The sequence below is a fragment of the Canis lupus genome, chromosome 19, assembly GCF_003254725.2.
Source record: "Canis lupus dingo isolate Sandy chromosome 19, ASM325472v2, whole genome shotgun sequence".
Classification (NCBI taxonomy): Eukaryota; Metazoa; Chordata; class Mammalia; order Carnivora; family Canidae; genus Canis; species Canis lupus.
The window spans coordinates 13,500,129-13,516,584 of NC_064261.1; the positions used below are offsets into that span (position 1 = coordinate 13,500,129).

The 16,456-nt window shown below is 34.5% G+C and overlaps 1 protein-coding gene across 4 annotated transcripts in view; it reads right to left on the reverse strand.

Moving 5' to 3' along the window:
• The window catches only part of INTU (inturned planar cell polarity protein), an 83,339-nt gene that overhangs the window by 25,034 nt on the left and 41,849 nt on the right, over nt 1-16,456 (reverse strand). For 3 of the 4 annotated variants that reach the window (XM_025420562.3, XM_025420560.3, XM_025420563.3), the window contains exons 5-7: nt 14,271-14,389; nt 8,281-8,370; nt 283-360 (exon numbers count right to left, since the gene is read on the reverse strand). In XM_025420562.3, coding sequence (XP_025276347.1) covers nt 283-360; nt 8,281-8,370; nt 14,271-14,389 — 287 coding nt within the window. The remainder of the gene's footprint in view (nt 1-282; nt 361-8,280; nt 8,371-14,270; nt 14,390-16,456) is intronic. The other variant, XM_025420561.3, reaches the window with a different exon arrangement.

Here is a 16,456-nt window from a genome sequence, read left to right on the forward strand (position 1 = left end):
TCTTCATTATTTTTTATATTATTTTTATTAACTTTAAATTTCAGTATAGTTAGCATACAGTGTTATGTTAGTTTCAAGTGTATAATATAGTAATTCAACAATTCCATACAATCAATGCTCATCACATCAAGTGTACTCCTTGATCCCCATCACCTATTTTCCCTACCTCCTCACCTACTCCCCTCCCCTCTGGTAACCATCAGTTTGTTCTCTGTGACTAAATGTTTTTTTTTAAATACAAACCAACAAAAAACTTGAGATTCAACTCACAGAATTACTTACCTATCTAAAGAACCATACATAAATTTTAAGGTTTGGGCAACATCTTCTATCATATTCCTTAGCTGAGGAAGAGGAACTCTAAAAAAAGCAAAAATGCATTTGTTAAAAGAAGCAGAACATCTTTACATTTTATGTGTAAAGAATGTGAAAAGTCTGTGTGTCAACTACTATTAGTAAAGCTGTGTAAAAAGGTTGTTTACGGCTTTAGCAGTTGAAGACTCCGATGTCTAGATATGGAGTTCTAGCACTGGTCAAGTAGGGACTTTTATACCACCACCTAAACAGAAGTTACTTAAGCCTCTTTATGGTTTAGGTTCCTCATGTCTAAAGTGGGGCAATAGTCACTAAGCCCTTCTCAGATTCATTTTGAGAATTACATAAAATTAATGCATATAAAGTAGTGCAGTACCTGGGCCCACAGAAAAAAGTGCTAAATTCTTGATATTTTCCAGTATTACCCAGATCTCAAGTGAACCTCCAACTTCTTTGACAATACACCTCTAAGTGAAATAGAGAAAGGAAAGAAATAAATGGACTTAACATTGTTTTCAATGGAGCCTGATAAAATTTCTACAGAGTAGGTCTTATTATGCCTATTATATAATGGGTAAGTGGAGGTCTAAAAAATTAAGTAACTTGTGCAAGGACACAAAGGGAGTAGAACCTCCTGTGGGCAACCATCTTCTTAGCTCTGAAGTTATTCTCTTCTACTATCTCACAAGGATTTCCAGGTTGGGTTCCCATTATTCACTGCAGCCATCATAGGAAGACAATCCCTACTCCAAAAACACATGTCCCTGGGTTATACTCCCAATCTGGTTTTTCTGTGGTGTAGCACTCTTCTCATTTTGCTTGTAAAAGGCATAGTGGCAAAGAGGGGGATGCACAGACGTGGTATTAAGACAAATGAGAAAAAAAATCCCAGGGTGGCCACTTCAATCACAAACCACATGCACAGGATTGGAGGTACAAAGACCTGTCAACTGACAGTGAGGAGGTGCTTGCACATGATCTCTTAACACTCTATTTCTCAGTTTGAATGAATTAGGAGAATAATTCCTATCTTTCATGGTTATGTGAAACAAGATGGAATGAGGAAAAAAGTTGGTACAGGGTGGAATAAAGGAGATCTTCAAATTCATTCCAATTTATAAGCCAAGTTCTCCAGGATAGGAATAACTAATATTTAAGGACACCCTCTATGCGCACCACCCAGTAATAAAGATTGGAAAATTGGCTAGAGTATCCCCTATGTGGCACAACTTTGATCTGGAGCACAGCTGTGATAGCCTGTTTTTAGCTTCAGAGTAAAGCACCTCCTGGAAACTGTCTCTATCTGCATAATTAATTCGGCTGGTAGCATCAGAATTCAGAATGTGGCTGAGCAGCCTCTCTGCTCAGTTCCTTAGCTGGGCCTTTCTTTTCCCTGTCTACACTATATTTTAGCTCACCACTGCATTAACTGTTTTCTTTCTTCTACCTTTTGGGCAACTATAAAAGTGGAAAGACAAATGTTTTACCCCAGTATTACAACCTAAAGTAACTCATAATGGGTGTTCTCCAATTCTTGTAAACCTATATTTCAAAACAACTCAAGTTTTTCATAATCCAACTCACTGGCATAAGGCAGTACCCTAGCAGGGTTCATAAGAGTCTCTTTTTAGACAGAAAAATACAAATTAGTTGGTTAAAGAGAGACACCATGCCGTAATATGTCATAGCATCATTATTCTTCACATTAAACATTTGAACCACACAGGAAATACTTGGAGAAATGAAAATGAAAACACAGTGGTCCAAAATCTTGGGGATGCAGTGAAAGCTGTTCGAAGAGGGAAGTTTATATAGTAATACAGGCCTACGCCAACAAATTTTAAAAAGTATCAAGGAAATCTAACGTTACCCTAAAGGAGCTAAAAAAGCAACAAAGCCCAAAGGCAATAGAAGGAAAAACATAATAAAGATGAGCGTGGAAACAAAATTTAAAAAAACCTTTGAACCATGCATTCATGATCAATCATATCTCTTCCTTTAAAAGAGAATTAGATACCTTTAAAACACAATTGTTTTGATATTTTTTCATTGTAGCCGCCTTAGGAGTTCCTGTCCCTGGTATAAAAACATGTCCACAAATTGTTCAGCACTCTTCCTCTCAAGAGGTAGAGTTTAATTACCCTCTCTCTGAGTGTGCGCTGCACTTAGTGACTCACTTCTAATAAATAGTATATGGTGAAAATGACTGAATCATTCTAAGACTAAGGTTCCTCTCTTTCTCTATTTTGAAGAAATCTATTTCTTTATCACTTGCTTTGGGGGAAGTTAGATGACACTTTGTGAGGACACTCAAGCAGCTCTATGGAGAGAACCATGTGGCAAGAAATTAAGGACTCCCAAAAATGGCCATCTGTGTAAATCATCCTGGAAACAGATACTCTAGCTCCAGTTAAGTCTTCAGATAACTGTATCCTTGGCCAACATTTTGACAGCAACCTTAAGACAGATCCTGAGCCAGAATCACCCAGCTAAGTTGCTCATGAATTCCTGACTCACAAAAATACTTATGAGATAATAAATGTCTACAAAAGTCCCTAAGTTTGATATAAATTGTTATCCAGTAATAGATAACTAATACACTGCTATATAATGAAAGAAATCTGGTTAACAATGTTAATAATAGAAAATATTCATATTCATGTTCAGATTGGCTGTATAATGCATTTTTTGAGGTCTACTTTATTCTTTCTTGGGAAACTTAAAGTAACACCAAAAGAAAAGTTGTCTAAATTGGTATTCTCTAAAATTGTGTCATCCACATACTATAGTGTTTATTTTGATATTTGATTATTATTTGGTAGACGATATATGATGATTCTATGGACCAAAAGGTTAACACTAAAATGTGTTTATAGCTTAACAGAAGTTGCCAAAAATTTTTTTAAAGCAAGGAAGAGGGGATTCCTGGGTGGCTTGGCGGTTTAGTGCCTGCCTTTGGCCCAGGGCGCGACCGTGGAGTCTCAGGATCGAGTTCCGCATCGGGCTCCCTGCATGGAGCCTGCTTCTCCCTCTGCCTGTGTCTCTGCCTCTCTCTCTCTCTATGTCTATCATGAATAAATAAATAAAATCTTAAAAAAATAATAATAAAGCAAGGAAGAGTCTAAATTCCAAGTTTTAAAATACCATTGAATAGGGACATAAGCCTAGTCTAACATGAGTTAAATCCTTCTCCTTGGGGCTGTTCTCCATATTCTTATTCCATTTTTCCTCAGCTTTTAGTGTCTTGTGACATTAGGGAAGTAATGTAGTAGAAAGAATTCAGACTCTCCTTCAATTTCCAATTCTGTTTCTTCCAAGTAATGTGACCTTTGGCAAGTTATTTAATCTTCTCTTGGTTTTACTTTCCTTATTTATAAAATGGGGCCAGAGATCATGAAGTACATCTGGAGCCGATTTTAAAGATTAAATGAGATTAATGAATGTAAAGTACCTAATGCAGTCCTTGGGTTCATGGTCTGCTCATCATAAATGCCAACCCAGTTCTTGCCTTGAACTATAAAAATAAGATATATTTCAAAATACATGCAAAAAGTTAAAAAGGAGAACATGATAATTAAGACAAAACATTAGAGAAGTTACTCAATTTTTTAAAAATATTTTTTTATTTACTTGAGAGAGAAAGAAAGAGAGTGAGCACAGAGAAGGGGAAAGAAGCAGACCCCCACTGAGCAGAAAGCTCGATGCGGGGTTCGATCCCAGGTCCCTGGGATCATGACCTGAGCCAAAGGCAGATGCTTGACTGACTGAACCACCTATGCGCCCTGAGAAATCACTTTAAAGTTAAATATTTGTTACAGCTGACCCTTGAATAGTGCAGGGGTTGGGGTGCCAACACCCCAGGCAGTTGAAAATCCAAGTATAACTTTTTAACTCCTCCCAAACTTAAGTACTAATAGCCTACTATTGACTGGATGCCTTATTGACAACATAAACAGTTGATTACCACATATGTTGTATGTCATATGTATTATATACTGTATTCTTACAATAAAGCAAGCTAGAGAAAACATTATTAAGAAAATTATAAGAGAAATGCCATATGTTTGTATCATCTGTTTAAGATGAATCATCTATTTGCTAGTTCCTATGTCAATACTGTCTTATATAATATAAAAAAAACATAGATGTTACATGTATTACTAACACTAGATGTTCAAAATGAAAAGATATTAAAAACAAATTCATATTTATTTACATACAATTCGTGCATTAATAATGAAGCAGGAGCAATATGATTACTTTATGGTAGCCTAGTGTAATTGACAGTGTTGCTTCATGACAGCCTAACTCATACACTAGAGAACGAATCATTATAACATTTTTGGGGTATACCATATTATATTCATAATACAGTACTGGAAATGCTTACATTTTTTAAAAAAACGTCACTTACCTATGATGATAGATTGATATGCAGTTTTCCCCCATTATAAGAAAGAGAGGCATACTATTTGGTCATGTAATTTTTTGAAAGCAAAGTTATAAAACAGTAAGAAAACTAACACATTATTAATTTTATATTAAATATCAATCACCCTAAGGATAGATTATTCCCTTCCACCAGAGTCTTATACATGGTGGTCTACAGGATGTCTACTTAGATGATGATGATGATGATGACACAGTTCTTGCTGTACAATTATTAGATTTTCACATGAAGACACATATATGTATAATAGATACGTTTATCAGCTATATGTATGATGATTACTTGTTATTCATTAAGTGAAAGTGGGTCATCATAAAGATCTTCATTCTCATCATCTTAATATGGAGTAGGCTGAGGAGGAGGAGGGGTTGGTCTTGTGGTTTCAGGAGTGGAAGAGGCAAGATGTGGAGATGAAAGGATAGGAAGGATGGGCAGGCACACTCAGTGTAACTTTACAGAAATATGTGGTAATTTCTCTGCTTTTTCATTTCTCTGAAAACATCTCTGTATGATATCAAGCCTTCTTAAACCATTTGCTTTATTATCCATGCTCATATCATAGAAGGGTCCATGTCATAAAAGAAGTCAAAAGCAGTCCTGAAAAATCAGAACCCTTCTGCCAGATTGTCTAGTATCCATTTGTTTTCTGGCACTGCTTCTTTTATGTCTTCTCCCTCAGCATCTAGCACTGGTTCAGAAGTACTCATTTCCATCCATCAAGTCATCTTTTATTCATTCCTCTGGTGTGGGATCCCTCTATTAGCTATTGAATTTCTCTAAGATCTCTATCTTGAAACCCTTCACCTCTCCTGGCCTGCCACCTTTTTGCCATATCCACAATCTCTTTCATGATTTCCTTGATTGGCTCTGTCAGAAATCCTGTGAAGTCATGCACAGTATCTTCTCCAGCAGGAATTTATTGTTTCGGGCTTGATGGCTTTCATGGCCTTTTCTGTAACAACAATAGCATCTTCAATGGTGTAATCCTTCCAGACTTTCATGATGTTCTCTCCAGTGAGGTTCTCTTCCATAGCATTGACAATCCTTTCCATAGAGTACCGTGTGTAAGGAGCCCTAGAGGCTGAATTGGAGATGTTGTGTTTGGGGGCAAATATATTAACATCTTTGGTGTTGAACTCATGGGGTTCTGGGTGGCCAGGGTCATTGTCCAATATCAAAAGAATTTTCAAAGGCAAAGTATTTCCTGACCTTAGGGACAAAGTTTCAATGGAACCACTCCAGAAAAAAGGTTCTCACTGTCCAGGTTTTCTTGCTATACAACCAAAAGACTGGCAGCTGGTTTTTATCTTTTTCCTTCAAGGTTTGAGGTTTAGGAACTTTATAGATAAGGGCAGTCCTGATTTTAAAGTCCTGATTTGACTGTATTTGCACAAAACAGCAGTTAGCCTATTCCTTCCTGCCTTATATCTTGGTGCTCACTTTTCTTCTTTACTAATGTCCTATCCAACCAATATTCCCCCCCCCCCCCCCCCAGAATAGGACACTTTTGTTGGTATTAAAAACCTTGAGGCAGATATCCTTTCTCTTACTGGTTTTCTTAATGGCATCTGGGAACTCATCTGTTGTCTCTTATCAGCAGAACCTGCTTCTCCTGCTGTCTTGACATTTTTTAAACTAAACCTCCTTGTAAAATTGTCAAGCTGTCCTTTGCTGGCATTAAAGTCTTCCACTTTGGATCCTTCACCTTATTTTTGCCTTAAGTTGTCATATAATGACTTTTTTTCTCAAATCATATTAGAGTCTATAGGTATGCTTTTCTTTTCTTTTTTTAATTTTTTTTTCTTTATTTATGATAGTCACACAGAGAGAGAGAGAGAGAGAGAGAGAGAGAGAGGCAGAGACACAGGCAGAGGGAGAAGCAGGCTCCATGCACCGGGAGCCCGACGTAGGATTCAATCCCGGGTCTCCAGGATCGCGCCCTGGGCCAAAGGCAGGCGCCAAACCACTGCGCCACCCAGGGATCCCCAGGTATGCTTTTCTTATAGCAATCCTATGCCTACATAAAAGCTGCATCTTCAATACAAGATAAAAAGATATATCACAAAAAGTGCAGTGTTTTGCACCTGCTGGCATAACTACAATGACAGTTTCACGAATTTCCTTTTCTTTTTCACAATGGCCCACATGCTGGATTTATTTATCTTGAAATGGTGGGCAACTGCAGTTGCAGACCTCCATCTACAGTATATATCAAGTAATTTGACTTTGTGTAATGTCATAACTTTTCTCTGCTTCTTGGAAGCACTTCTAGCATTACTACTAGCACTTCATATGAGTCTCATGGTGTTATTCAAGGTTTACATTATTGCACTAACACTAAACACAATGAAAAATATGCAAGAACTGTGAGAAATCACTTTTTTTACTGTAATATACAATTTACTGGAAAGACCAACTGGTCACATGGAGATGATCAGTGTCACAGAGAGTTGCAAGCAGATAATCATTAAGACTTGAGCTCACTGTGATAGCAATAGGAGGTGGCTGTAAAATTATTACAGCAGTATGCAATATAGTTAATTTTATGCAGTTATGATTTAATACTGCATCTTTACATTTGTTCACATTTCTCTCAACTGTGAACTGCTCCATCTAAGTGTTTGTATGAGTAAGTTTTGATAAATGTTAACTTTTAATAATAAGACTTATGTATATTGTACGGTAGTAATGATAATAAAAAAGGCTAGTATCTACATATATTTTATGCATTCATGATATTATACCTTTTTCACAATTTTTTCAATATTACTAGGCTACACAGTTCATCTTTAAGTTTTTTCATACTGTTACAAATCTCCAAAAAAATCTTTCAATATATTTATTGAAAAAACCCCACATATAAGTGGATCAATGCAATTCGAACCCATATTGTTCAAGGGTCAAATGTATTTTGCCAAAGGTGCTGAATATCAGGGCCAAATACCTTTCTGCTTGACCTTTAGTTCTCCAAAATTCCCAACAGTAAAAAACTGTGAACACATAAAATCCAAATCACAATCTTGTCAAAAGTTTGAGCAGAGGAGGTCTTCTCTCAGCCACCTCTCTACTGGCCAAATCTCAGAAGGAAATGTATTAAAAGCCCTGCCTTACTAATTGTTCCCACCACTTTTCTGTTTTTAATGAACTAATTATTTTGAGAGAGAATGAGAGCAAGCAAGTAGAATAAATGGCAGAGGAAGAGAAAATTTCAAGCAGGCTCCATGCTCAGCACACAACCTGATGCATGGCCTGATCCCAGGACCCTGAATTCATGACCTGAGCCGAAATCAAGAGTTGGACACTTAACCAACTGAGCCACCTTAGTGCCCCTTCTCTGTATTCTTAATTCTAAATTAACACGGTAGCTACCGCACTGGTGCAACAAATCTTTAAATGGTAAAACTGTTTGAAGGAGTTTGTTTTTGACAAAAATGGCATAATTTTAATGAAACAGACTTTGTTAGCAGTATTTTAGAAATCATTTTAAGGTCAAAAAAAAAAAGATCTCAACTTACTCTTCAGCAGGCAGGCCAATTAACAACAACTTGTCAGATTCTTTCCAATAAGCCACATGGATTTGTCTCCCATTTAAAAGAAGGGATGAGCTAAGAAAAAATAGAGTGAAAGTAAAGTTAGAATATCTTTAAATGTCATAAAATTATAAACAGTCACTCATAAAAGATTACACATGGTTTGATTTAAGAACTGCATGCTTAATGAAGCAAATTTCTTGGCATATACCTAACTGCCACATAGAAAAGACAAGTAATTATATAACAACAAAAATATACCCTGAAATATTTTTTTAAAACCTACAAAAAGCTCTAGGTCAAACAAAAGTAGACCTATTACAGTAATAAGTACTGAAATTCTTTCACTAACATTAGGTGATTGTATGCTATTTTTCTCAAAAGAAAGTTTCCAATAGTAGGCCAATTTTTTTTAAGATTTTATTTATTTATTAATGAGGGACACACACACACAAAGAAAGAGAGAGAGAGAGAGAGAGAGAGAGAGAGACAGGCAGAGGGAGAAGCAGGCTCCATGCAGGGAGCCCGACGTGGGACTCGATCCTGGGACTCCAGGATCACATCCTGGGCCGAAGGCAGGTGCTAAACCGCTGAGCCACCCAGGGATCCTAGTATGCCAATTTAACAAATATTTTCTCACTGCTTATTTATGAACATGATTTATTAAGAGAAACTACAAAGAAAGGAAGACACGGTCTCGGCTCACAAGATAATAATTCAATACAGGACACATAAATAAACAAGTAACTAAAATGTAAGTCAGATTTAAACACGTTCTCAAGGGAACTTTTTTTTAAAAAAGTTTTATTTATTTATTCATGAGAGATACAGAGAGAGTGAGAGAGACACAGAGACATAGGCAGAGAGAGAAAGAAGCAGGCTCTCCTGCAAGGAGCCCGATGCAGAACTCGATCCCGGACCCTGGAATCATGCCTTGAGCCGAAGGCAGAAGCTCAACCGCTGAGCCACCCAGGCATCTCTCTCAAGGAAACTTTTAGAATAATGTATATATTCATTGTGATGATGGTTTCAGGGTCTATACATCTCTGTCAAAACTCATCAGATTGTATATTTTACATATATGCAATTTACTGTACTTTAATCAAGTTGGAAAACAAATTAAATATGTTCTTTAAAGAGATATAATAATGAACTATGAAAACATAGAGAGCATAATGATTCCATCCTGTAGTGTGGGTAGGTGGTGGGAAGAAAAGAAAATAAACACATATTCAGTGTTTTATTTCTTTAAATGAGAATACATGTATTAGGTTTTATTTGTTGAGTCCTTAGGATATAATGTACCTTTTATACTGCAATAGATCAGTGTGTAGATTTTAAACATGAATTGCTAAATAGACTTTTTTTCAAAAGGAATATTATTTTTGCCCTAATAAAGCTTAAATATATATATGCTTTTTGACAAATATTAGATTCTTTGTATAGTCAGATATTAATATCACTATAGATTTAAAATAGTGTGTACAATAAGACACACATATTGCTAAGGAGTCATTTTCATATTTATTGTTTCAAAAAAAATTTTCTACCTATTTTTACTGTTTCCCACATGTTTAATCAATATCTTATCATTAATAACAAGACCTAAATATCAAATAACATCTACCCTTTAAAGTAAAAAGAAATAAATCAAATCCACATGGAGAAACTTAAAACAAATTTTATTTCCAAAAAGATTAAAATGGAGGCCTGCACCTTGAAAACATTATACTGAGAAGCATCACAAGTAACCACATATTATGATTTCATTCACATGAAATGTCCAGTACAGGTGTTTTGTTTTGTTTTTATGGCATGAAAATATTCTAAAATTGACTCTCATGCTGGTTGCACAAATCTGCAAATATACAATCACCAACTCATGCACTTTAAATGGGCAAACTGTAAGATAAATGAACTATATCTCAATAAAGCTGTTTAAAAAAACAAAAGGAGGTCAGTAACATGTTTTTTCCCACATCATTAATTTATATGATTTCCTTTAATGCTAAAATGTATTATTATTTACTATTACTGTTATTTTTATTATAGTCAAATGCATACTATTTGCTAGACATTATGATTCTTTTAATCTAATCCTCTACAGGCATTACCATCACTATTTTTTTTAGATGTTAGATTTTTATTTAAATTCCAATTATTTAATATACACTGTAATATTAGTGTCAGGTGTACAATATAGGGATTCAATACTTCCATATATTGCGCAGAGCTCAAGATAACATGTGCACTGCTTGATCCCCATCTCCTAGTTAGCCCACCCCCTCCCTACTATGTCCCTCCTGGTAACCAGCAGTCTGTTCTCTGTAGTTAAGAGTTTGTTTCTTTGCTTTTCTCTCTCATTTTATCTTCCCTTTGCTCGCTTGTTTCTTAAATTTCACAAGTGAGTGAAGTCACTTGGTATTTGTCTTTCTCTGACTTATTTTGCTTAGCATAATACTCTCTAGCACCATCCATGTCATTGCAAAGATAAAGACTACACTAAAAAAGAGAAATACAGGCCAATATCTCTGATAAGTATAAATGCAAAAATTCTCAATAAACTACTAGGAAACCAAATCCAACAATACACTTTAAAAAAGCATTCACCACGATTAAGTGGTGGATTTATTCCTGGGTTGCCAGGGTGGTTCAATATTTGCAAATCAATCAATGTGATTGATACATACATTAATAAAAGAAAGGATAAGAACCATATCATTTCAGTAGATGCAGAAAAAGCATTTGACAAAGTATTATATTCACTCATGATAAAAATCCTCAACAAAGTAGGTTTAGGGAGACTATACCTCAATTATCATAAAGGCCATATATAAGAAAAAACCCAGCTAATTATCATCCTCAAAGGGGAAAACAGAGCTTTTCTTCTACTACCAGGAACAAGACAGGGATGTCCACTCTCACCACTGTTATTTAACATAGTACTGGAAGTCCAAGCCTCAGCGATTACACAACGAAAAGAAATAAACGGCATCCAAATCAACAAGGAGGAAGTAAAACTCACTATTTGCAGATGATATCAAACTCTGTATAGAAAACCCAAAAAATTCCACCAAAAAACTCCACCAAAAAACTGCTTCAACTGATATACTAATTCAGTGTATCAGCAGAATACAAAATCAACATACAGAAATATGTTGCATTTCTCTACACCAATAATGAAGCAGCAGCAGAAGAAATTAAGGAATCAATCCCATTTACAATTGCACCAAAACCCATAAGATACCTAGGAATAAAACTAACCAAAGATGTAAAAGACCTGTACTATGAAAACTACAAAGCACTGATGAAAGCAACTGAAGACATCACAAAGAAATGGGAAGACATTTCATGCTCATGGATGGAAAGAACAAATATTGTTAAAATGTCTATACTACAATCGATACATTTAATGCAATCCCTATCAAAATACCACAGCATTTTTCACAGAGCTAGAACTATCAATCCTAAAATTTTTATGAACCACAAAAGATCCTAAATAATGAAAACAATCTTGAAAAAGAAAAGCAAAGCAGGAGGCATCACAATTCTGGACTTCAAGTTCTATTACAAAGCTGTAGTGATCAAAACAGTTTGGTACTGCCAAAAAAACAGACATATAGATCAGTGGAACAGAACAGAAAATGCAGAAATGAACCCGCACCTATATGGTCAGTTAATCTTTAACAAAGAGGAAAGAATATCCAAAGGGAAAAAGATAGTGTCTTCAACAAATGGTATTGGGAAAACTGGTCAGCTACATGCAAAAGAATGAAACTGGACCACTTCCTTACACTATTCACAAAAATAGACTCAAACTGGATTAAAGACCTAAATGTGAGGGGCACCTGGATGGCTCAGTGGCTGAGTGACTTTGGCTCAGGTCATAATCCTGGGGTCCTGGGATTGAGTCCTGCATCAGGGTCCCTGCAGGGAGCCTAGCCTGCTTCTCCCTTGGCCTATGTCTCTGCCCCTCTCTCTATGTTTCTCATGAATAAATAAATAAAATATTAAAAAAAAAAAAAAGACCTAAATGTGAGACCTGAAATCATAAAAGTAGGAAAAAATATAAGCAGTAACTCCCTTGACACCAGTTGTAGAAATATTTTTCTAGATAGGTCTCCTTAGCAAGGGAAACAAAAGTAAAAATAAACTATTGGGAGGGATATCATCAAAATAAAAAGCTGCAAAGGAAACCATCAATAAAACTAAAAGGCAACCTATGGAAGAATGGGAGAAGATATTTGCAAATGATATATCTGAAAAAGGATTACTATTCAAAATCCATAAGGAGCTTATAAAATTGAATGCCCCCAAAATGAATAATCCAATTAAAAAATGGGCAAAAAAAAAAAAAAAAAAAAAAAAAAAAAAAAAAAAAAAAAAAAAATGGGCAAAAGACATGAATAGACATTTTCCCAAAGAAGACATCCAGATGGCAACAGACACATGAAAAGATGCTCAACATCAATTACCATCAGGGAAATCCAAATCAATACTACAATGAGGTATCCCCTCACCCCTGTCAGAATGGTAAAATCAACAATAGAAGAAACAATAGGTGCTTGGTGGAGAAAAGGGAAACTTCTTGCACTGTTGGGAATGCAAACTGGTGCAGATACACTGGGAAACAGTATAGAAGTTCCACAAAAAGTTAAAAATAGAACTACTCTATGATCCAGCAATTACTACTAGGTATTTACCCAAAGAATACAAAACCACAAATTCAAAAATGATACATATACCGTGATGTTTATAGCAGCATTATCTACAATAGCTAAATTATGAAAAGTGCCCAATGTCCATTGACTGATGAATGGATAGAAAAGATGTGTGTGTGGGGTGTGTGTATATAAATGGAATATTACTCAGCCATAAAAAATAAAAATCTTGCCATTTGCAATGATGTAGATGGAGCTAAAGTTAGAAAAAAAAAGTATCATAAGATTTCACTTAAAATGTTTTTTTGAATGCAAATTTAGACACTAAATGTAGCCTCAGTTACTGAAGTCTTAAAAATGAGCCCTATGATTAAATATAACTTTTATTTAGGAAAACAAGGAAATTCTTTCTACTGTATTGCAGATCTTATCTTTTAAAATCACAGAAGTGTCATTTTTATCAGAAGACGGTAAAAGTTAAAGCCTTAAAAAATCCAACTTTATATTTTATGTATTGTGGGGCTCTTAAAATCTGAGATAAATGTTTTTTGTAAAGCCCAAAATTGTTGAGTTAAGAAAGAAAAATGGGTTGTAATCCCTAGATTTTATTAAAAAACAAACAAACAACAAAAAACTCAAAAGTTTTGAGCACTCTCCTCCCATAACTTAAATGTGGCATTTCAAAGTCAGGGCTTAACAAATCAATGTGGAATGGAATATGTGGCTCTATAACTGACTATATGGTGTATTCTGTTTTTCCAAAGGTTATTTCACAGAAGTCTTGCTTTTTTATCATTGAGTGAACCTGCACAGGTAATACTGCATTCTGACTCCTCTTCTTAAAGTGTTTATGTTTTCTATCTTTTTCTGTCATAGTTGTAAACAGACTATTTTGAACTACAAGAAAAATTCAGTGTTCAGTCATTTTTACCAATCAAAAAAGTATTGCCTAGCAAGTTAATAATCAAGAGAAAATTATGTAAAAGCCTAGACTCAACATAATGCCATGCTCAAGAGATACCACCTTCATGAATAAATTCTAAACTATAGGTCATTTGTCCAACTCTGCTATGTAGTGTGCCAAAACACCACATCTACAGCTGTATTGAGAACCTATACCTCTATATAGGTGACTGGTAGAAATAACTTGGGTGAGAAACAAAATACCTGCAGATATCACATTTGCTGTACAGTTATCTATACGATAGATATAAGTATATTTGTATAATAGACACTTATCTTAGTATTTTGTCAGAACCAAGGTACAGAACTTGCAAGAAATAGAATTAAAGTTAAATTAAAATCAATTCTTACCTAGTAACTTGTGTCCCAGTTACATTTTCCAACATGTCACAGAGTGTAAGAAATATTCCTCTCACACTTTTAAGTTTCTGAGATGCATCAGATACTGGACAATGATAAAGAATTTCCTGCTATTAAATGAAAACAAACACAAATGATCAACCCCCCATATTTTTCAACCATTATTTTGGTAATGGAAAGTTCAGATTCTACTATTAAGAAAAGAACAAAAAAAAAAAAAAAAGAAAAAAGAAAAAAATAAAAAAAAAAAGAAAAGAACAAAAAAATGAATCCTTTCAACTTCAGAGGTAGTTTAATCCAAACAAACACAAAGAGGGAACTATGTCTGGAATTTTAACACATTACCATGTATTTAAAACACTACGTCTGAAAGTAAGTTACAGACTGTCAAAGCTGGTTATAATACTAAAACATATACTGAGTAGGACAATGATTAGTTAGAATAATTCAAGTAATTTCACTGTTTTAAACTTTAATCTCCTTTACAATAAACTCTTATATTTTTCATTATACAAATTTTCGTACCTCCTCTAGTAGCATATCTACACAGATGCCACATGTAACTATGAGAGTCTTTAAATTTAATTACTTTCATTATTGACATTTAAAAGATGATCTTCGTCATCTTTGGTGAAATCATCATTAAATCTTTACTTAAACCCAAGACAATACTACAGTTAAAATTACAAACTAAGTATATAAAATTATAGTAGCACAGACAGAAAGTAGTATTATGATGTTAAAATATCTGTCTTATATTTAAAAGTGTTTGCCCACCGCAAATTAATCTGAGTTTAAACTTTAAAAGAAAGCACATTATAAATTATGGAAAAAAATAGATCTATAAGATAATTTTTAAAAACTTAATTTTTTTTTTATTTTTAAGAAGAGCATGTTCCCAGTAAACAGTTTCACAAAATAAAATAAATTTCAAAATCAGGATGTGCATTGTGCTAGAACTTCTATACAAAAGGATGAATCAGTCTGTATCTTACTTTTTTGTTATGACTTAAAACAACATGCTGTTTTTCTCACAAGGCAAATTAAAACCTGGCAATATAAAAATTTCTAAATAGAAACCATAGAGAATTCGGAGTAGCTCCCAGTAATGCTATTTAATATTTAATATCCCTAAATATTAATACAGCTACTATGGAAAGCCCAAACTCCTAAAATACATTTTTTCCTTGGTTCTCTCTCTAAAGCGTTTTCTACATCTTGTTTTGGTCTCTCTTTACAAGAAATAATTATGTGACTTAGTGTCCATGTCTTGGCAACTTTTACATTAGGACAAATATAAATGATAAACTGGACACACCTTTTTTAATACTTATTAAGCACATTCAGCACATGCAAATTGCTATAGAATATGTTGGTCAAATACACTCTGCCTAACACTCAAATTTTCTTGCAATATTTCTAAGGTAAAAACAGTTATAAAAATTTTATCTTTAGAAATTAAGCCAAATATCAGTTAAGATCTTCAGTCATGCTTACTTAACATATTTAAACCTTGACTAGAAAATACACATTGCATTTAGCCAAATATTAAACACCACTTTAAACAAATAACCATATAGTAGTCTTTGATTAGGTTCTTGAAATTTCCAAATCTCATAACTCTTTTTTCTACCTCTGCAGCAACCAGCCCAGAAAGCCTCACTATTAAGGACCTGGCATACTCTACAGTTCCTAATCAATTTAATTAGCTGTATTTTTAGGTACTTGTTAGTAGCATGCATTTGCAGCAGCTCCCACTCTGTACAGTAAGAATAAAAAGCCTCTCCTAATTATAGTGTTGATAGAGAGCTGTCAGCAGACAGAGACCTGTTCATTTGAGAAACATCTACACATTTTCCCATGGAAAGAAAGGCAAAGATGACAAAAGGTCTCAGCGGTATTCTGCTTCAAGATGACCTATTAAGTTTCAGGGTGCTACCATCCCAGAATTTTGTTGTGTGTTTTATAGAATAAATAGTTAATTTTCTCACTTGTTTTAAAAGTATAAAGGACAATTAATACATGCAAGAACTCAGAATAATTAATTTTAAGTCCCTATATTTTCAGAACACAGAAAATTACAAAAAATACATGTAAGTAAATCCCTTCTTTTCCATTTCAGTTATTGATGAAATTTTGTTATACGAAGATGCAACACAAGGAAATGCACGCCTTGG